The following is a 20,117-nucleotide window of genomic DNA, read 5'->3' as shown; positions in this document are numbered from 1 at the left end:
CACAACTCAACCAAAGAAACCTAGAGTAGAGTTTAGTCAATCGAACATGATTGCAGACCCTAGAAATCGCAAACCAATTGATGATTATGAACCTAAAATTAGAGACCAAGTAAAGAGAGCATATGCTTTGAGTGGTCCAACCCAACCTCGTGAATTTCAATTTCCTCGTAAAATGGATTCGTGGTGAATGGAGATCATTTCAAAAGACTTGGTTTGATGAATTTGATTGGCTAGAGTATAGTGAGTCCAAGGATGTAGCTTATTGCTTATATTGCTATCTCTTCTTTAATTCGGCGAAGCCTAAAAAATTTGGGAGTTCTGTCTTTGCACATCAAGGTTATGTGAATTGGAAGAAAGCTAAGGATACTTTAAGTAACCACAGTGTTTGCAAGACTCATGTAGAGGCTAGGCTAAAATGTGATGACTTTATGAACCAAAGGACAAATGTGGGTAGAAAATTAGTTGAAGTAAGCAGGGAGGAAGAAAAACAATATGAGATACGTTTGACATCTTCTTTAGATGTTGCAAGATTTCTCATATCGCAAGGGGATGCTTTTCGTGGACATGATGAGACTTCTTCTTCCCTCAACAAGGGAAACTATAGAGAGATGGTTGAATGGTACAAAGATAAAGTTGAGGTAGTGAAGGAGGCATATGAAAAAGGTTCAAAAAATTGTCAGATGTTATCTCATCATATACAGAAAGACCTTACAAAAGCTTGTGCGGAGGAAGTCACGGCTGTCATTATGGATGAGATTCGAGGAAGGAAATTTTCGGTGCTTATTGATGAGTCTCGAGATGTATCAATTAAGGAGCAAATGGCGGTAATTCTAAGGTTAGTAGTCGATACTTGCATTTTCTTGCCTAGATTATTACCTCTATTTCTACAATTATACTAACACATAATGAAATGTGCAGGTTTGTGAATGATGAAGGGAAAGTGGTGGAGAGATTTCTTGGACTTCAGCATGTTGAGAGTTGTACAACTATTGCATTGAAAGATTCTTTGATCGGTATGCTTTCAAGTCACAATTTGCCAATCTCTATGCTTCGTGGACAAGGGTATGATGGAGCTTCTAATATGAGAGGTGAATTTAATGGGGTGCAGAAATTGATTCATGATGAAAATCCTTATGCTTTCTATGTGCATTATTTTGCCCATCAATTACAACTGGTGGTTGTTACCATTTCAACATCTAGTGCAAACATTGCAGATATTTTGTCACGTGCTTTACAAAGGAAGGATCAAGACATAGTTAAAGCATTGCATTTGATCACTGATGTGAAAGATGGCCTGCAGGACATGAGGAACAATGGATGGGAGCCATTACTCAGAAAAGTGAAAACATTATGTGAGAAGAATGAGATTGAAGTGCCAGATATGGATAAGAAAATAAATGTTAGAGGGACATCTAGACGTAGAAAGCAAAAGGTAACAAACAAGCATTACTATCATGTGAGATTTTTCTTGTTGCCATTGATGCCATCTTGATTGAGTTGAATCATCGGTTTAGTGAAATTAGTTCAGAGTTATTAGTATGCATGGCTTGTTTTAACCCAAGGAACTGCTTCTCTAATTTTGATGTGGACAAACTTGTGAGGCTTGCTTTATGCCAAGGATTTTGATATTGGTGACCTTACTGTTTTACCAAATCAACTTAGACAATTCATCAACCATGCTAGAACTCCATATTTTCTTGGATGCACTGAACTTACAAAAGTTGCTGAAATCATGGTCAAGAATAATATGCGCACATCTTATAAATTGGTTTACCGTCTCATTGAGCTAACCTTGATACTACCTGTGGCAACGATTTCAGTTGAGAGGATATTTTCAGCCATGTCCATTATAAAGACGGATTTGCGTAATAAACTGGGTGATGAATGGCTCAATGACTTGACGATATGCTATAACGAGAAGGAGATATTTAGAAAGATTGGTAATGAAAAAATCACAAAGAGGTTTCAAGAGATGAAAAAACGGTGTACGTTATTGCCTAAAAAATTAGTGGTACGCTCTATTCTCTTCTAAATTCATAATTTAGAGGTCCATATATGTTTGACTATCAATTATGTCTATTTATGTAGATTTCTTCTTCGGATGATTAATGGCTGTCACACGTCATCTATTAGTTTCGTAATTTCATCTTTCGGTATAAATAAACCGCATCCTTTATTTTTCATGATGTATTTTGTGATTTTTATCGTACTTCAAACTATTAAATTTGACTATTGTGGGAGTTAAAGTGAAGATATGTTACTGTGGCACTTTGTTCAGCCCCTGAACTTTTTCCTTATCCGCCGCTGCTCAAAGATCCAGAAGAAAAAGAAAAGAACAGAGATATCGCCGACGCTTTCGGCCTTCGCCGAGTCTCACGCCGAATTCTCCAAATCCCCTCTCTCAGTCAACTCCAAGAGCCCAAGGCCCCCAATTTCCGCTCGAGATTGGGATTTTGTGGGTTCAGCCAGCCATGCTCGAGCCGCAGCGCGTTCATCGCGACGCCGACGGCGATCTCCCCGACGCCGTGACCGCCCCCCTTCTCGCGCACCCACCGTCGCCGGCTGAGCCTTCGCCTGCGACCGTTGGTTCACCGGAGATAACCGACGAGGAGATCGACGCCGCATCCGCCGCCTGCTGCCGCATCTGCCTCGAGTCCGACTCTGAGCCTGGTGAGCCCCCGCCCCCCAATTGACTGCCGGTGTTCCTTACCTTTTCTTTTTAGTAAGTTTGTGCGCAAAGCAAAGGATCGTCGGCCCGTGCAACATTTTTTTTTAATAAAAGGTTTCCCCCGCTTTATTGCCATAAAGCGATAACAGCGTTTCAGTTCAGTGTACGTCGCGTAAAAACGCACAGAAGCCACAAACGGCCATAACAGACATAATCCCAGCATCGGAGCACCAAAACTAAGCCCTATTACATTGGTTGATCACATTGCTGGAGCCTTCCGAACGCTGAACACCTGATCGATCCGACCCTGAAGAATCCCTCCATTGGATCAGCGGCGGCGAGCTTGCTTCGGCCTCCATTAACAGAATCACCTGCTCCAATTTCTCCTGGACCTCCAGTTTTAGCATTGGCAACCATCCTCTTAGCATCTTTCCAGTCATTGTAAACACCATCTTCATACCCCTCCACGGCACCCCCTGAAAACACAAGGAATTGCGTAATTTCCATAGAACCCACAATACCACAGAAGAGGTGATATTACAGACCATATGTCTCTTATTTGGCAACCAAAGAGAAGCTACTGACTCAAAATCATTTCCCATTCTCCTATTACACCAAACTGACACCGCATCCCAGACAAGCTTAGCAACACAGCATTGGAAGAAAAGGTGAGAAATCGACTCATTTTCTCCACAGAAAAGGCAAGTCGGATCATTAACCTCTCTCCTTTTAGCAAGATTATCTCTGGTTAAAAGTCTATTATTAGATAATAACCACAGAAAAAATTGTACCCTCGGAGGAATACTCAATTTCCAGACAGCCTGTACGAACACAGGAACCACACCTCTATGTTTTATTACAGCATACAAGGATTGGACAGAGTATTGGCCAGAGGAGCTGAAACTCCACATGATTTGGTCATCTTCCTCTGTCAAAACTATACTTTCCCCAACAGAACTTAACTCTTCCCACATATGCATAAGTCTCTCGGAAACCCTCCTCCTAAAAGACAGCTGCAACTCCTCGCCATTCCAAATTTCTTTAATTGACTTCCCCTGTTGCTCATTTATAACATACAGAGGCCAAAACAAAATGGCTAAACTAGTGTTCCCTAGCCATTCATCTTCCCAGAACCTAATCTTTTCTCCATTACCAACCACCCATCTAACACCCATATGGGCAGCTTGCATAGCCCACAACACCCCCTTCCAAAAGGGGGATGATCCCACATCAGGGCAACAAAAAATGTTAGGTTTCATAGTCTTGTACTTGAAATCAACAATTCTGATCCAGATGGAATTAGAGTTCAAGTGGTATCTAAAGATCCACGAACTTAGAAGAGCCATATTCAAACTCCTCAGATCAGGAACACCTAGACCACCTAACTCCTTTTTTTGAGACACAAGTTGCCAATTGGCAAGATGATACTTATGTTTATCCTCAGTATTGTTCCAAAGAAAATGACCCATGTGAGTATTAATCAAATCAATAGCCCACCTGGGAAACTTAATAACAGAAAGAAGGTAAACAGGGATGCTAGCCAAACAAGACTTAAGTAGGGTTAATCTGCCTGCATAGGACAGAAGTCTCCCTTTCCAGCCAGCAATCCTTTTGACAATCTTATCAATAACCGGTTGCAAATCTTCTTTTTTAACTTAGTAAAATGGAGAGGAACTCCCAAATATTTAATTGGGAAGTCACTCCTTTTGCAACAAAAAATCCTAGCAAATTCATTGGCCCTATATTTATCAACCCCAATTACCAAGAGATCACTTTTGTCATAGTTGATTTTCATACCAGATAATTGTTCAAAGTAAACAAGTAACCATTTCAAATTAGCAGCTTTGTCTAAATTATTCTCCAAAAAGAGCAAAGTGTTGTCCGCATACTGAAGGCAAATAATACCCCCAGGCTCTGCTTGAGGCAAAAGACCAGAAATGAGATTAACTCTAGCTGCTCTCATGAGCATTCTAGAAAACACATCTGCTACCAGGTTAAAGAGAAGTGGAGACAGGGGATCTCCTTGCCTTAAACCTTTACCTGGTTTAAAAAAAGTGCTATTCTCATCATTGATCCTAATGCAAATGGACCCACCTTGGACCACTCTTTTCACCCAGCTCCTCCACTTAGATCCAAACCCTCTTGTTTCTAACATCTCATCTAAAAAGCTCCAGCTAACCCTGTCATAAGCCTTTTCATAGTCTAATTTCAGGATAACACCAGATTCTTTTTTCCTGTGGATGTCATGAATTATTTCATGAGCAGCCACTACACTTTCAAGAATATATCTGCCCTTAATAAAGGCAGTTTGGTTGGAGGCAATCAATCTATTAGCAACTTTAATCAGCCTATTATTAAGCAACTTATCAAAGATCTTGAAACTGCAGTTAATGAGACTAATAGGCCTAAACTTCTTAAGAGTTTTAGCCTCAGGTTCCTTAGGTATAAGAGTGATCATAGCAAAATTCAACCTGTCCAGATTTAACTCATTTTGTTCGAAACTATTAACTAGATTCATCAGGTCCTTATTAATAACATCCCAAAACACCTGATAGAATAAAAAAGAGAACCCGTCAGGTCCTGGAGCACCCTCTGCATAAGAACCAAAAACTGCTTCTTTAACCTCTACCTTAGAAAAGGGTGCCTCCAGCATATCATTTTCACAAGAAGACACCTTCTCTTCCTCCTCCCAAAAATCGCTCCCCAACTTCACACCATTATCATCCTCCTTACCAAAGAGATTCTTATAAAAATCAACAGCATGCTTAAATTATCGTCAATCCACCCCTCCTGTCCCTCAAGGCCAGGAATACGTTTCTTCCTATTTCTCTGATTTGCTACAGCCTGAAAATAGGCTGTGTTCCTATCGCCTTCCTTAATCTTCCTATCTCTAGATCTCTGTCTAACTTTTATTTCCTCCACAAGGCTTCCAGCTCATTTGTAATGTTATCCATTCTGGCTTTTTCTTGTTGATTCAGCCACCCTTTCTCCTGCTTAATGTCTAGCTCATCAAACTCCTTAAGGAGTTGAAGTTTCAGTTTTTTTACTTCAGCATTTCTATTCCAGGACCACCCCTTTGCCTTCTTTCTAAGGAGCCTAATCTTAAATTGCCAAATATCTAAGGGATCAGTGAAGGCACAGTTTGTATTCCACACCTTCAACACTAGCTCCCTGAAATCAGACTTTTCAAGTCACCATTTCTCAAACCTAAAGATACTCTGTTTCTTTCTCTCACCACTATTAAGATTCAAAATTAAAGGCACATGGTCACTATGAGCCCTGGCTTTTGTTGAAACAAAGGCCAGAGGAAATTTTTGCTCAAAAGAATTTGTACAAAAGATTTTATCAATTGCTGCCATAATTGGCTGATCCTGGTTATTAGTCCAAGTATAAGATCTATTGGATGGTTTCAGCTCTATAAGGCCAAACTTATTAATCCAATCTTTGAATAGGTCAACCCATTTCAAGTTCACTATGCCATTATTTTTATCCTTACAACTAGACACTAAGTTGAAATCACCACCAATCACAGTTGGCCCATCCCAGTTATGTAGGAAGGTTTCCAACTCTTGAATGAAACCAAGTTTTCCTTCTTCATAAGGAGACCCATAGACAACAATCAATCTCTAAACGAAATTATCAGCACAGTTCTTGACCATAACCGAGACACAAAAATCACCCTTCATGCAAGCAAGTACAACATTTGTTCAGGGGTTCTATGATTGCCGTGTCATTGGATCATGGATGCTGCTGTCGCCGTTGGATTGTATGTTTGGATCGTTTGCTAGGACCACATAGTTACTTTGCAACTCTGATAATCGCCAAAGCGTTAGTGGATCTTGGCCTCTTGGTTGTTAATGTAGCAGCGAATTATTAGTCTTCGAGGTTATCCTGTGGCTCTGTTGGTGATAGATATTGCTTCTCTTGGCTTTGGTGCAGGTGATGAGCTAATATCTCCATGCATGTGCAAGGGGACACAGCAGTTCGTGCATCGCTCCTGCCTTGACCACTGGAGGTCTGTTAAGGTAACACCTAGTATTTGGTATGTGCGTACATTCTTCTGTCACAAATTGCTTTTCTTATAAGCTTATGTCAAAATTCAAGATCCCAAGCATAGGACAAGGAGCACACTTAGGTGCAAATTCCCGGTTAACAAAAGTTCTTAATAAACCCTTATCGGCAGCACATTGAATATCCTAACATATTTAATATTGTTGGGTTTTGATCTTTCGTGGGTAAACTGCCTATGCCAATTCAATCATAATATACTTGCTAGTTACTGATATACATTGTTTAGTTAAGCATAGTAGCCCTAAGTTATGTTTTCTTAAAATATCTCCTCAGGAAGGAACTGCCTTTTCACACTGCACAACATGCAAGGCGCGATTCCATCTACGGGTTGAATGTCTGGAGGATGACATTTGTCGTAGAATGAAGTTCCGGTTGTTTGTTGCAAGAGATGTTATCTCTATATTCCTTGTTATACAAGCTGTGAGATCACCTTTTCCTCTTATTGCACTATATTGTTCTTTATTATTCATAGTCATTTGTCATTAGTAATAGACTGTGAATAGCTTGCATATATTATTTCTTTGGGTTAAAGCTTAGTGAACCAGGTGACTACAGCAGGCGTGCATTTTGATGTGTGCACCTCATTTGCTCCTCAATGCTTTTTCAGACCATCGCAGCCATAGGTGGTATGGCATATTTTTTGGATAAAGATGGAAGCTTCAGAAACAAATTTTCTGATGATTGGGAACGGTTTCTGTCAAAGCATCCAGTGCCCTTTTACTACTGTGTTGGTATGCATTCTCTTCTGTAGTTGCACTTTCAATTGTTATGAAGATTCAGATAGCCGGATAATACAATGATGACTAGTGGCTGGTTGCTAAATAGTAAATACATATACCAGACTGTATGTGTTATGGTCGGGGTCACATATGAGAGGAGCAGCAAGCAGCGTGGGTGAGTCAATTGGGTCCGGCTCAGTTAGGTGAAGTCCAGGGCCGGCTCAATCAGGTGGAGGAAGATTTGGTTAGTTAGCATTGTTAGGAGTCCTAGAGGGTTTGAGTTTGTTAGCAACTAGAATCCTTATTTCCAGCGTCAAGTTGTTAGCATCAATTGTATAAGAGTCCAACTCTTGGTTAATGGAAAAGGTAGCCTGGGATTGTGACTACAAGTCACCCTTTGGCGCTCGGCGTCTCTCTGTAATTGCCATCTACTGTTCATCGCCATCTACTGTTCATCGTCATCCCATTGCCGCCGCAACCACGGCTCCTGTCCGTCGAACTCCCTCACGCTCTCACGTTCCTAAATCCCCCCGTACTTCCTTCGAAGCAAGGCCCGTCGCCGTAACAACCTAGTATCAGAGACCATGGCGACATCCGGGGACTCATCCACGACGATCCCTCCTTCCTCCGCTGTTTCCACGACCGGTGTGCCGGCTGCCGCCGTGCCACAATCCGCCGCCCTGCTGCCGCTGGGTGCACCATCGGCCCTCCTTGTGCCCGCGGTGCAGTCCGCGCCCCAACCCATGTCGACCGCGGACGCGCTCCAGGCGCTGACGCAGACCATCGCGGGCCTCCAACTCCAGATGATAGTCATCAATCACCACCTGGCGGACCAGGGTGCCTGGCTTTCGGTGCTCGACGGCCGGCTAGCGCTCCCGCAATTCGGCTTGCCGGGGTTCGGTGGGGTCCCAGCCCTACCGGCGGCCTACGCTCCGGTGATTTCTGAGGTCGCTGCGGCGTCCGCGGAATCCGCCGTGGCATCGCCACCGGCGATGCCATTCTCATCTCCAGCGGTGCACAGATCGCGGCCACCTACTCCACCGACGACGGGTGTGCCGATCACCCAGATTACTTTTCCACACTCACCGTCACCGCTGCCTGTGTTCCCATCTACAGGACGGCCCTACGTCCCGGCGCCGACATCGCACATGTCCTCGACGCCACCCCAGATCCCATCACCGCCGGAGGTGGAGGGCGTGGCTGTGCCAAAGTACCACAAACTCACGTTCGCCACCTACGATGGCAAAGAGGACCCGCTCGGCTGGCTCAACAAGTGTGAGCAGTTCTTCCGCGGACAGATGACACGAGAGGTGGACAAGGTCTGGCTCGCATCGTATCACCTCACGGGCGTCGCTCAACAATGGTACCTCGTCTTGGAAGGCGACATAGGCCGCCCCGCGTGGCCGGACTTCCGTCGCATGTGTCAGCAGCGCTTCGGCCTGGCCCTTAGCACCAACCACCTCGCCGACCTGGCCCGGCTGCCGTTCGTAAGATCGGTGGACGCGTACATGGCCGAGTTTCAAGCCCGTGCCGCACACGCCGGCGATCTCTCTACGCTGCAGAAGGCGTGACTGTTCACCGGGGGTCTGCCGGAACACATCCGCGTCGACGTCGAGCTCCTCGAGCCACGGGACCTACAGCATGCCATGCGGCTTGCGCGTGCTTATGAGCGCCGCAACGCCCCGCAGGCTCCTGCCTTGCCGGCACCGCGCTTGCCGCGCCGCCCTGTTGGCGCACCAGCCGCGCTGCCTGCCCCGGCCGTTTCCAGCGCCACTTCGTCGGCATCAGCGCCACGCACGTTCAAGCGCCTTACACCGAAGGAGATGGCGGAACGGCGCAAGATGGGCTTATGCTATAACTGCGACGAACAATACGTAAGGGGGGCACAAGTGTGCTCGGCTCTTCTACCTCGAGGCCTCAGATTACATCGTGGAGGAGCCGGATGACATGGAGGACGGCCCGGCTGCTGATAGCTCTTTCGACCCGGACAAGCCCCTGATATCTCTCTCGGCAATCATCGGCATCCGGACGGTGGACACCATGCAGCTTCGCGTTTGAGTGGGCGCACAGGACCTCACCGCGCTCCTGGATTCGGGCTCTACACACAACTTCATCAGTGGTGCCGCCGCACGGCGCGCTGGCCTCCAGTTCCACGACAGCGGTGGTGACCATGTCGTCGTGGCCAATGGTGACCGCGTCATGTGTCGCGGCCTGGCTCGTGACGTCGACCTCCGGGTCGGCGGGGAAACTTTCAAGGTTGACTGCTACTCTATTTCGCTGCACTCCTACGACATGGTACTCGGCATCACATGGCTCCGCACGCTCGGCCCAATACTCTGGGACTTTGACAACCTGTGCATGGTGTTCACATACCAGGGGCGTCGCGTGCTGTGGCGGGGTGTCGGCTCGCCGACCGCGGCCCTTCTTCCGTCAGGATGCCTCTTCGCCGCCCGGGGGCTCTCGGCCAAGGGGACCGAGCCTCCATTGCTCGAGTGCCTACTGGACTCCTATGCTGATGTCTTTGCGACGCCGACGGGTCTGCCTCCGGCTCGTGCGTGTGACCACCGGATCCACCTCAAGCCATCCACAGAGCCCGTGGCAGTACGGCCCTATCGCTACCCTCAACTCCAGAAGGATGAGCTGGAAAGACAATGTGAGGAGATGTTGCAACAAGGCACGATCCGCAACAGCACTTCTCCGTTTTCGGCACCGGTGTTGCTCGTCAAGAAACAAGATGGCTCATGGCGATTTTGCGTGGACTACCGCGCACTCAATGCAGCCACCGTGAAGGACAAGTTTCCTATACCAGTTGTTGAAGAATTATTCGATGAACTCCATGGCGCCAAGTTCTTTACAAAGCTCGATCTCCGTTCGGGATATCATCAAGTGCGAGTTCACCCTGACGATGTGGCTAAGACAGCGTTCCGCACTCACCACGGCCACTTTGAATTTTTGGTCATGCCGTTTGGGCTCTCCAACGCGACGTCCACGTTCCAGGCGCTCATGAACCTAGTGTTGAAGCAGTTTCTCCGCCGCTGCGTGCTGGTGTTCTTCGACGACATCCTTGTCTACAGCGCAACGTGGATGGAGCACCTCCTACAACTGCGTGCGGTCCTGGATGTCCTGCGCGCCCACAAGCTGCACCTCAAAAAGTCCAAGTGTTCATTCGCTGCTACATCAGTTCAGTACCTGGGACATGTCATCTCGCATGAAGGTGTCTCCATGGACGTGTCCAACGTCGCGGCAGTGCCATCGTGGCCGCAGCCGCGATCGGCGCGTGGTCTCCGCGGATTCCTCGGCTTGACGGGGTATTATAGGCGGTTCATCAAGGATTATGGCACCCTCGCGGCGCCATTGACAGGCCTCTTGCGGAAGAACGCGTTCCTGTGGACAGAGGCTGCCGACGCAGCATTCACGGCCCTCAAGTCGGCACTATCCGCGGCCCCGGTACTGCATCTTCCAGATTTTGACCGGGAGTTTGTGGTCGACTGCGACGCGTCGGGCTTCGGGTTTGGGGTTGTCTTGCATCAAGGGGCAGGCCCCATCGCGTTCTTCAGCCGGCCTTTCGCGGCGCGGCACCTGAAGGTGGCGGCATATGAACGGGAGTTGATCGGTCTGGCGCAGGCTGTTCGCCACTGGCGCCCGTACCTTTGGGGGCGGTCCTTTGTCGTGCGCACAGATCATTATGCGTTGAAATTCCTCCTCGACCAGCGTCTCTCCACCATCCCACAGCATCACTGGATCAGCAAACTAATAGGTTATGATTTCAGGGTTGAATACCGACCAGGGCGATTCAACGTCGCCGCTGATGCTTTGTCTCGACGGGATGGCGACAAACCTCTGTTGGCGGTGCTGCACGGTATGGAGAAGACCGTGGTGGCACTCTCTGTGCCCACGTTTCAGTTGTTCGATGAGCTGCGCCGCGAGTTTGAGGACGCCGTCGACCTGCGCGCGCGCCGGGACGCGGTGGCCGCTGGTGACTACGGCGACGATTGGTGCCTGCGCGAGGGGCTCCTGCTCCGTAAGGGCCGTGTCTTCGTGCCGGCCTCCTCGTCGGTGCTTGACGACGTGCTCCAGCTGGCGCACACGGGCGCGCACGAGGGGATTCAGAAGACATTGCAGCACCTCCGCACCGAGTTCTTCGTCGAACATGATCGCCGCGTCGTCCGTGATTTTGTGCGGGCGTGCTCCACATGTCAATGCAACAAGACGGAGACTCTACATCCAGCCGGTCTCCTGCAGCCGTTGCCCGTGCCATCTCGTGTGTGGGCGGACATTGCGATGGACTTTGTCGAGGCCCTTCCTAAGGTCCACGGCAAGAGTGTCATCCTCACCGTCGTCGACAGGTTCTCCAAGTACGCCCACTTCATTCCGTTGGGGCACCCTTACACGGCTGCGTCGGTTGCTTGTGCCTTCTTCCATGACATCGTGCGCCTTCATGGTTTTCCGGACTCCATTGTCAGTGATCGTGACCCCGTTTTTACTGGCCATGTGTGGCGTGACCTATTCCGGTAGGCTGGTGTCCAGGTGAAGATGAGTACAGCCTTCCATCCCCAAACCGATGGATAGTCTGAGGCTGTTAACAAAACAATTGCCATGTACCTTCGCTGCCTCACCGGTGATCGTCCTCGCGATTGGCTCGATTGGCTTCCTTGGGCGGAGTTCTGTTACAACACAGCTTACCATTCGGCTCTTTAGACCTCGCCATTCACCGTGGTCTACGACCGGGCGCCGCCGGAACTGCTGCCCTATGTGCCTGGTCGTGCCGAGACTGCGGCGGTCGATGAGCTTCTCGCCAACCGGGATGAGTTTCTCGAAGAGGTGCGTTCCCGGCTTCTTCAGGCGCAAGAGCATGCACAGCGTTTTTATGATGCTCATCATCGTGCTCTGGAGTTTGCGGTGGGCGACTGGGTGCTCCTGCGCCTCCTTCATCGGTCTACCCAAGCTCTGGAACCGGCTAGTCGTGGCAAGCTGGGCCCTAAGTATGCTGGACCCTATCAGGTGGTGGAGCGTGTTGGTGAAGTGGCGTACCGCCTTCAGCTGCCAGCAGGAGCACGGATTCATGACGTCTTTCATGTTGGCGTGTTGAAGCCGTTCCGTGGTGACCCTCCGTCAGCAATTCCGGCATTGCCTCCTCTTCGTCATGGTCGTCCGCTTCTTCGGCCTGACCGTGTGCTCCGTTCCAGTCTCCGGCGGGGCGAGTGGAATGTGCTTGTTCAGTGGGAAGGATTACCAGCTTCTGAGGCGACTTGGGAGTCTGTCACCGAGTTTCGCGCTGCTCATCCTGAGTTCCAGCTCGAGGACGAGCTGTTTCCGGAGGAGGGGAGAGATGTTATGGTCGGGGTCACATATGAGAGGAGGAGCAAGCAGCGTGGGTGAGTCAATCGGGTCTGGCTCAGTTAGGTGAAGTCCAGGGCCGACTCAATCAGGTGGAGGAAGATTTGGTTAGTTAGCATTGTTAGGAGTCCTAGAGGGTTTGAGTTTGTTAGCAACTAGAATCCTTATTTCCAGCGTCAAGTTGTTAGCATCAATTGTATAAGAGTCCAACTCTTGGTTAATGGAAAAGGTAGCCTGGGATTGTGACAAGTCACCCTTGGACGCCCGGCGTCTCTCTGTCATTGCCATCTACTGTTCATCGTCATCCCATTGCCGCCGCAACCACGGCTCCTGTCCGTCGAACTTCCTCACGCTCTCACGTTACTAAATCCCCCCGTACTTCCTTCGAAGCAAGGCTCGTCGCCGTAACAGTATGCATGCATCAGTTTTTTTAATTTTCGTATCATTATATTAAGTCGAAGAGTTTAAACAAACAAACAACGCGCTTCTATCGAGCACCGAAGGAGGTCGACCTAAAACAGCCGTAGCTGGACCATCCTAACAAAAGACCTCTAGTTTCAATATTACATAAATGAAAAACAACCAAGACCAACGCCGCGGTGCGACCTAGGAGGTGACCTTGCGCCTTCGCGGCTGCCTAGACGAGCCCTTTCCACCGTCCGGGAAGAGCGCGTCCCGTGCTTCGACGTTGGACGCAGTCAGGTTGTCGTCGAAGATCTTGTCGAAGGCCTCCAGCTCCGATGCGGATGGCGCTGATGGACCGTTGGTGTAGCCCATGCGCTGCATGATCAGTACCTCACCTCACTTGGAAGCAGGTACTCAAGAGAGTCTTTGAGCCGCCAACCGCCTGCTCCGACACGGCAGGACTGGCTTAGCAGGAGGCTGCTTGGGGGGTTCACGAATAAGCGGAGAGTCAACCTTCTTCAACACGCACCTGGTGAAGCTCTTGAGGTGGCGTGCGGCGGAGCTGTCGTTGACATCGACCGTGCGGCCCTCGCTGGCGTCGACCGTGCGGCCCTCGCGGCATGCATCAGTTTGTCTGAGTCTGCTTAATCAGAATCACTGAGACATCTCTTGCTTGCTGCTGACCTGCTGTAATACTAATTCATGTACATTGCCCTGTAAGGCCTCAAGTTCTTCCCCTTATACATTGAAAATAAAATTGTGTAGTTATTCAAATTCAGATATGTAATTTGACACCCTATTAACGCTGCCTTTTCTGGTTCTCTCTAGCTTAAACAATCATAACATTCCAGATTGCAGTTTTTACAGACCTGTTCAAGTACAAGATGCTAATATCTCCTATTGAATCAGCTACTGATATTTTCCCCATAAATTTGGTTCAGGTGTGGTTGCGTTCTTTGTACTGGTTGGATTTGTTGGGCTAATATTACACCTCTCCTCTTACAACAACAACGATCCGTGCTTGGTTGGATCCCGTGATTGTTGCTTTGGGTGGGGTCTAGTGGACTTACCAGCTTCATTGGAAGCCTGTTTTGCTTTCGCTATCATATTTGTTATTATGTTGGCCATCCTTGGAGTTGCATATGGGTTCTTTGCGGCAACTGTGGCCATCCAGAGGATCTGGCAGCGGCACTACCACATACTTACCAAGAAGGAGCTGACAAGGGCAAGTTAACCCTGCTTAAATTAAAGTGCCTGCACTCATGATTTTGCTTCGAGCCAGGGAAGGAGAGTAATAAGTGTTCTTGTTTTTGTATTTGATGACACGCAGGAATATGTGGTGGAGGACCTTCCTGGGGGTTACACACCGCCAAAGATGGATCCAGAGCATGAGCAGCGCTTGAAGGTGTTGCAACTCTTGTAGCACTTTTGCAGGTGATGGACATGAAGTATCGCATCTTTTTGTTGCATGTTTTTACTTTTGCATTATGTGTGTGTATATATAGTAGTTCGGATAAGCATGTGTTCTAGTGACGAAGTCCATGTACTTAAAATACAAATATAGAACCACGGTTGGCAGGTGGGAAATCACATACAGCTCTCTAGTGAGGTTGACTCTGGGGATATAGGTACATATACTACGTGGTATCTTTTTACTGCTTTAACTTACGTGATTTTGTGAGGAACAATGCAAGTTAAATTGACTGACTGTTTCGCCACTTACTGCCGAGTCATTGTATCGAAATGATTGTTTCCTTTTTGGTTTTCTTTCATTGCCTTTGGCTTTTTATCTGGTATGTTGTATTTCACCTGGATGAATCACTCTACTAGCTCTGTGTACTAATATAACGATTGGTGGCGGTAGCCTGGCTGTTTCTCTCTCCCGATGAATGGGCATGAATCATCTGCATCACGTCTCTTGAAAATGTGGGAAGGACATCATACCTTTTCCTCTTGGACTCTTGGTTATTGGATACGTAGTATATAAGAAGTCAAAGACCCGATGCAATCATCACCCTGTTCGTTTGTTGGTTTCAGTCAGGCTTATTTAACCAGCCAACAGTGTTTTCCTCTCACAACAAATCAGCACCAGCCAGCCTAGAAACCAATCAGCGAACACGCCGCATCTCTAGCTGCTGCTTGATCCTCTCCAGGAATTAGGCGCTCAAAGAAGCCAGCATCTCTGCATCTGTAACACGTGAAAGAACTCTGCACGCCAACGCCACTGCAAGGATGGCTCTGTTCTCAGTGGTCAGTGCGCTGCTTTCCTTTGGTGGGCATGCGCTGAACTGCAGACCAGTGCAGCACGGCAGATGGCCCGACGAGTCCATCGGGCCAATGCAGTTAGCGCCTGGCTGTGTATCGCGGGTGCGTGCGTGCAGCGCATGACGTACCTACGCATGCATGGCTGAGGGCCTGTTTAGTTCCAAAAATTTTTGCGCAGTAACCATCACATCGAATCTTACGGTACATGCATGGAGTACTAAATGTAGACGAAAAAAAAAACTAATTACACAGTTGGGTGAGAAATCGCGAGACTAAACTTTCAAACCTAATTAGTCCATAATTAGACACTAATTGCTAAATACAAACGAAAATACTATAGTAGCTAAAACCTAAAATTTTTTGCATCTAAACGCGCCTTGAGCTATGGTATAGTTGCATAGCACGGCAGGTTTCGTTCGTCGCGTCGCCGTCGCCGACATTTGCACCGGTATAGTTCTCAGCATTGATGGTTCGTAATATAACGCTGAAGCTGAACCGGTGATGAACTGCAGCATGCCGATAGATCCCGATGGAAACCGCGTGATCAGGAATCCAGGATCGGTCCGATGAGCGACCGACGATGCTTCCCTGAGGTAGAGCCAACGGCCACCACTCCTCGGCAGTGTGGAAGGTCTTAGGTCAGGTGGTGACTTCCATATACTAGAATCTAGATTCCTGTAGGTACGTTTTGGATCAAAATTATTTTAAGAATTGAATAAAAAATTATTTTAAGAAACGTTTTGAATGACGAATTCAGATCATTTTAGGAGACTATTTGGCTAGTGATTACTGGTTAGAACGATTCAAGAAAACATATACATAAAATATGCTTAAAAAGTTTCTGACTTTTTGTGAACAACTTAAATACAACTCATTGCACTACAAAAAAAAAGGATTATAACTAGCAAAAAATTATACAACTGCTAGCACAGGACGAGGAGGCAAACCTTTTTACCAGTTCGATGATGCACTGCAAAAAATACGACTCTAGTCGAAACCTTTTCCGTGTGCCATAGCCCATAACTGTTCGGCACCGATTCAGAATCTGACACGTTTCCGTGCGCCAAACGCCCCCAGAGGCGGTTTTGGGGGTTTTAAAGCGGAGTCCCTCCCTGCACCAACGCAACGTTCGCTCTAGAACAACGATCGCCACTGGAGTTAGCGTTCGGATCATCAACCCGCCGCCGACCGGAGCCCGGAGGAGACGATGCGCAGGGACATCGAGGCCGAGTACGCGCCGTGCTGCCGCATATGCCTCTCGACCGACAACCACCGCGGTAATCTTCCTCGCCCTAGCTACGCAACTTGATACATCTCCATGGAGATGGAGCCGAGCTAAGGCTCCCCCTAGTTACAGTACCGTTTCTTAGCCTAGGTTTGGTTTCAAGACTGAATGATTATATCCTCACTTCCGCTACTTTTTGCGCCCGAAATTATTTTTGGTTAATTCTTCTCAAATCATCAAGTGGATTCCAAAGTTTTAAAATCGAGCTATAAATCTCATCCCTCCACCATCCTATTACCTAAACTCCTGGCTAATCCTTTCCTAAAGATATATAATTCAACTAGGGCATGAAGTAATCATACATCTAATTCTTGTGGATCCATCATGCTTTTCAGAGCTGTATTAGGTTTACCAAGTGCTGTACTGTAGCTGCATTAGCTTATTACACAGCAATCCTGCTGCTGAGCTGTTTCTAATTGATGCTTCTCTTGGTTTAGGACTTTTTGGTGCAGGTCATGAGCTCATATCTCCCTGTAGGTGCAAGGGGTCGCAACAGTTTGTACACCGTTCCTGCCTAGACCAGTGGAGAGCTGTCAAGGTATTACATTTAGTCTCCAAATTTCAAAATTTTCCTTGAAGTTTTATAAAAAAAGGACATATAGCACCTGAACAACTATATACTCCCTTCGTACTTTTCTAGTTGTAATAATTTTGATGCAGTTTTTCACCTTTCTTTTATCTTGCAATTGACACGTAACCTAAGACAAAACAGTATTACCGAGTACATCTGATGACAAATCTAGTGACACAGTTTCCATATATTTAACTTTTATACCTTTAAACTCACTGACTAGTTCGTAGATTTTGCAACTTGTTGGATTCTAAAGAGTTAATAAACAAAAAGAAAAAACAGTACTACTACCGTTTGGAACTCACAAAAGTGCTCACCAATGACTTCTTTAAATTGCGGCAGGTTGAACACAGCAGCAAGAATATTAGCTAGCAAAGTTTGATAACGCCTGATAGAATTGCATGATTGGGAGTTGCTAATCCATTGTTAAATTAAATCCGAAATCAGAAGCCAGCACTAGATAATTCATGTCTTAACATTTCTCTACAGGAAGGGACTGCTTTTTCACACTGCACTACTTGCAAAGCACAATTCCATCTCCTGATTGAGCTTCTGGAGGATGACATTTGTCTTAGAATGAAGTTCTGGTTGTTTGTTTCTAGAGACGTCTTCCTCGTCTTCCTTGCAATACAAGCCGTGACATCGCCTTTCCTCTAATTACTTTCTGTTGTCTTCTGTTATTGTTCAAAATAATTTGGTACTGGTACTTACTAAATTAGAGCATTTAGTGTAGTGTTTCAGCAAGAGGTTTTACCCTAGATTATTATGTAATGTTGTGTATTCATCATGCAGTGTTACATTAGGCATTGTTGAAGTCATACTGTGCAAGATACTTGTGATGCATATCTCATTTGGTTTTTTTTGCCTTTTCAGGTCATTGTTGCTATTGCTGGCGTGGCATTTCTGTCGGACAGAGATGGAAAATTCAGAAACAGGTTTACTTATTGGATGCTGTCAAAGCATCCTCTACCCTTCTACTATTGTGTCGGTACGTATTTTCTACATTAACTGCTTGCAATTGTTATGAAGATTGATGTGTTCTGATGATGCAGTGCTTACTGAGTGACTGGGTGCTAAACAGTAGTACCATGCATACTGTTGGTGTGCATTGATTTGTATAAGTAAACTCGATCTCTATTTTAACCGTGCACTCTCGTCTCTGAAGTTGTTTTCTTGTTCATTAGTGTTGTACAGTAATTCAAATTGAACATGTCATCATGTCACACGATTGCAAATGCTATCTTCTTCTTCCTAGATATTGATGGCGCCATTGCAGCCACAATACAATCAAATCACTTTTTTTTTTTTGACATATCTGTTCAAGCAAAGGTGAAAAGGTAGCTAATGATATCTCATGTTCTGTACCAATCTTGTTTCAGGTGTGGTGTTCTTCTTTGCACTGGTTGGACTTTTGGGGCTGCTGTTACACTGTTTTTCTTTCGATTACCGTGATGATGATAATCCATCATGCCTGCCCGAGCCCGAGTGCTCCTACGGATGCCTGGACTGCGAGACCTCACGCTCAGGGGATGATGATGATTGCGTTTGTGTTGTTATCATGGTCGTTGTCCTAGTTTTCGCTCTCCTTGGAATCTTTTACGGTTTCATTGCAGCAACTATGGCCTTCCAGAAGATTATGCAGCGCCACTATCACATACTCAAGAAAAAAGAGCTGACAAAGGCAAGAACCTCTATTCTACTCTCAACACTTTATCCATTCAAATTTTGCTGGTTTGTCATTTGTTCAATAACCAGTCAAAACTCAAAACATTATCGGTGAGCAGGTGTACGTGGTGGAGGACCTTCAAGGGGGTTACTCGATGCCACCCAAGATGGACCCAAAGCACGAGCAGCGCCTGAAGATGTTGCAGCTCATGTAGCCGTTGCCACTATACTTTGGCTCGCATTTCTTACCGACACATCTAGAACATTAGCATGACGTATATACATTGCGGGTAGACATATAGGCCCCGTTCACTGGTCTGAAACTGACTGAAAAACACTATTCCGGCTGAATTGTTGATAGAGAAAAACACTGTTCCGGCTGAAAAAAGAAACCGAATAAACCGAATATGGGGTAAGCCGAACAGAGCCATATGGTCCATAAATAGAGCCATGGTTAAACATGTCTAGTTGTGCATATATACTGGAGTGGACGTGTTGATTAGCCGCGGATATGGGGAGAGAATGTATATAACAGTAGACATGATTGGATTACGGACCAACGCTAACTAAATAAGCAACTGTCATTATACATGTGTGCCTCGCTTGTATTGACTAGCATGGTTGTCTGTGTCTGGTGGTCCTTGAGATTTTCTTGAAAATCTCATACTGACGCCTCTACTTGCGGCAGAACCGCCCAGGCCGACTCGGAACACGCGCATCTGCTGACCACTCGGCACTAGACACGCCAAGCTAGACTCGAAGAAGACCTTAAGCACCCGCGTTTTTCAATTTCCATAGCCACATCCATAAGTTTTTTATATATAAGTTTATCAAAACCAAACACAATCATTCCAATACATGCACATAACCGAGTACTTCCGAACATAAAGTTACATCAATGGCTCAACAGAAGACTCTGTTAATTTACATGAAAGACTGAGTTAAATGAACACATAGCGGAAGCAAGTTTTAATTTACAATAAAGTGTTTTTGAAAGCTTAGTGCAAGATAATGTTCCATGAAACTCGGACATGGACATGGGACTGACGTAAGATGGGCCGGCCCAACTTGGCTCCCCTCCCCGAACCCTAGGGGACCCCTGGGGCTACCCTCCCCACCACCGCTGCCGGC

The 20,117-nt window shown here is 46.8% G+C and overlaps 3 protein-coding genes across 3 annotated transcripts; all 3 read left to right on the top strand.

Moving 5' to 3' along the window:
- The first annotated feature begins 608 nt into the window (after positions 1 to 608).
- LOC136460761 (uncharacterized) lies at positions 609 to 2,109 on the top strand. The gene is made up of 3 exons (XM_066460341.1): positions 609 to 835; positions 919 to 1,432; positions 2,089 to 2,109. Exons 1-3 carry the CDS (start codon positions 609 to 611, stop codon positions 2,107 to 2,109), a joined length of 762 nt encoding a protein of 253 aa, XP_066316438.1.
- A 184-nt stretch (positions 2,110 to 2,293) lies between these two features.
- Positions 2,294 to 14,918, top strand: LOC136456220 (uncharacterized). Its single transcript, XM_066456007.1, has 6 exons — positions 2,294 to 2,670; positions 6,608 to 6,693; positions 7,013 to 7,159; positions 7,347 to 7,470; positions 14,142 to 14,425; positions 14,531 to 14,918. Exons 1-6 carry the CDS (start codon positions 2,472 to 2,474, stop codon positions 14,621 to 14,623), a joined length of 933 nt encoding a protein of 310 aa, XP_066312104.1. The 5' UTR covers positions 2,294 to 2,471; the 3' UTR covers positions 14,624 to 14,918.
- A 1,513-nt stretch (positions 14,919 to 16,431) lies between these two features.
- LOC136458488 (uncharacterized) lies at positions 16,432 to 18,329 on the top strand. Its single transcript, XM_066458430.1, has 4 exons — positions 16,432 to 16,742; positions 17,188 to 17,288; positions 17,811 to 17,957; positions 18,195 to 18,329. The coding sequence occupies exons 1-4, from the start codon at positions 16,673 to 16,675 to the stop codon at positions 18,327 to 18,329; spliced, it is 453 nt and encodes a 150-aa protein (XP_066314527.1). The 5' UTR covers positions 16,432 to 16,672.
- The last annotated feature ends 1,788 nt before the right edge of the window (positions 18,330 to 20,117 follow it).

This window comes from Miscanthus floridulus, chromosome 6 (assembly GCF_019320115.1).
Source record: "Miscanthus floridulus cultivar M001 chromosome 6, ASM1932011v1, whole genome shotgun sequence".
NCBI lineage: Eukaryota > Viridiplantae > Streptophyta > Magnoliopsida > Poales > Poaceae > Miscanthus > Miscanthus floridulus.
Note: the sequence above shows the minus strand (reverse complement) of the source record. Positions and strands in the feature narration are given on the sequence as shown.

What these genes read in the sequence shown, in the direction of transcription:
- LOC136460761 (XM_066460341.1), top strand. Translation starts at nt 609, where the DNA reads ATGGTTGAATGGTACAAAGATAAAGTTGAGGTAGTGAAGGAGGCATAT. An exon ending in CAAATGGCGGTAATTCTAAG is followed by an intron (nt 836 to 918) that starts GTTAGTAGTCGA and finishes TGAAATGTGCAG; the next exon opens with GTTTGTGAATGATGAAGGGA. An exon ending in CTAGACGTAGAAAGCAAAAG is followed by an intron (nt 1,433 to 2,088) that starts GTAACAAACAAG and finishes CTATTTATGTAG; the next exon opens with ATTTCTTCTTCGGATGATTA.
- LOC136458488 (XM_066458430.1), top strand. Translation starts at nt 16,673, where the DNA reads ATGCGCAGGGACATCGAGGCCGAGTACGCGCCGTGCTGCCGCATATGC. An exon ending in CTCGACCGACAACCACCGCG is followed by an intron (nt 16,743 to 17,187) that starts GTAATCTTCCTC and finishes CTCTTGGTTTAG; the next exon opens with GACTTTTTGGTGCAGGTCAT. An exon ending in ACCAGTGGAGAGCTGTCAAG is followed by an intron (nt 17,289 to 17,810) that starts GTATTACATTTA and finishes ATTTCTCTACAG; the next exon opens with GAAGGGACTGCTTTTTCACA.
- LOC136456220 (XM_066456007.1), top strand. Translation starts at nt 2,472, where the DNA reads ATGCTCGAGCCGCAGCGCGTTCATCGCGACGCCGACGGCGATCTCCCC. An exon ending in CGAGTCCGACTCTGAGCCTG is followed by an intron (nt 2,671 to 6,607) that starts GTGAGCCCCCGC and finishes GCTTTGGTGCAG; the next exon opens with GTGATGAGCTAATATCTCCA. An exon ending in TATTCCTTGTTATACAAGCT is followed by an intron (nt 7,160 to 7,346) that starts GTGAGATCACCT and finishes ATGCTTTTTCAG; the next exon opens with ACCATCGCAGCCATAGGTGG.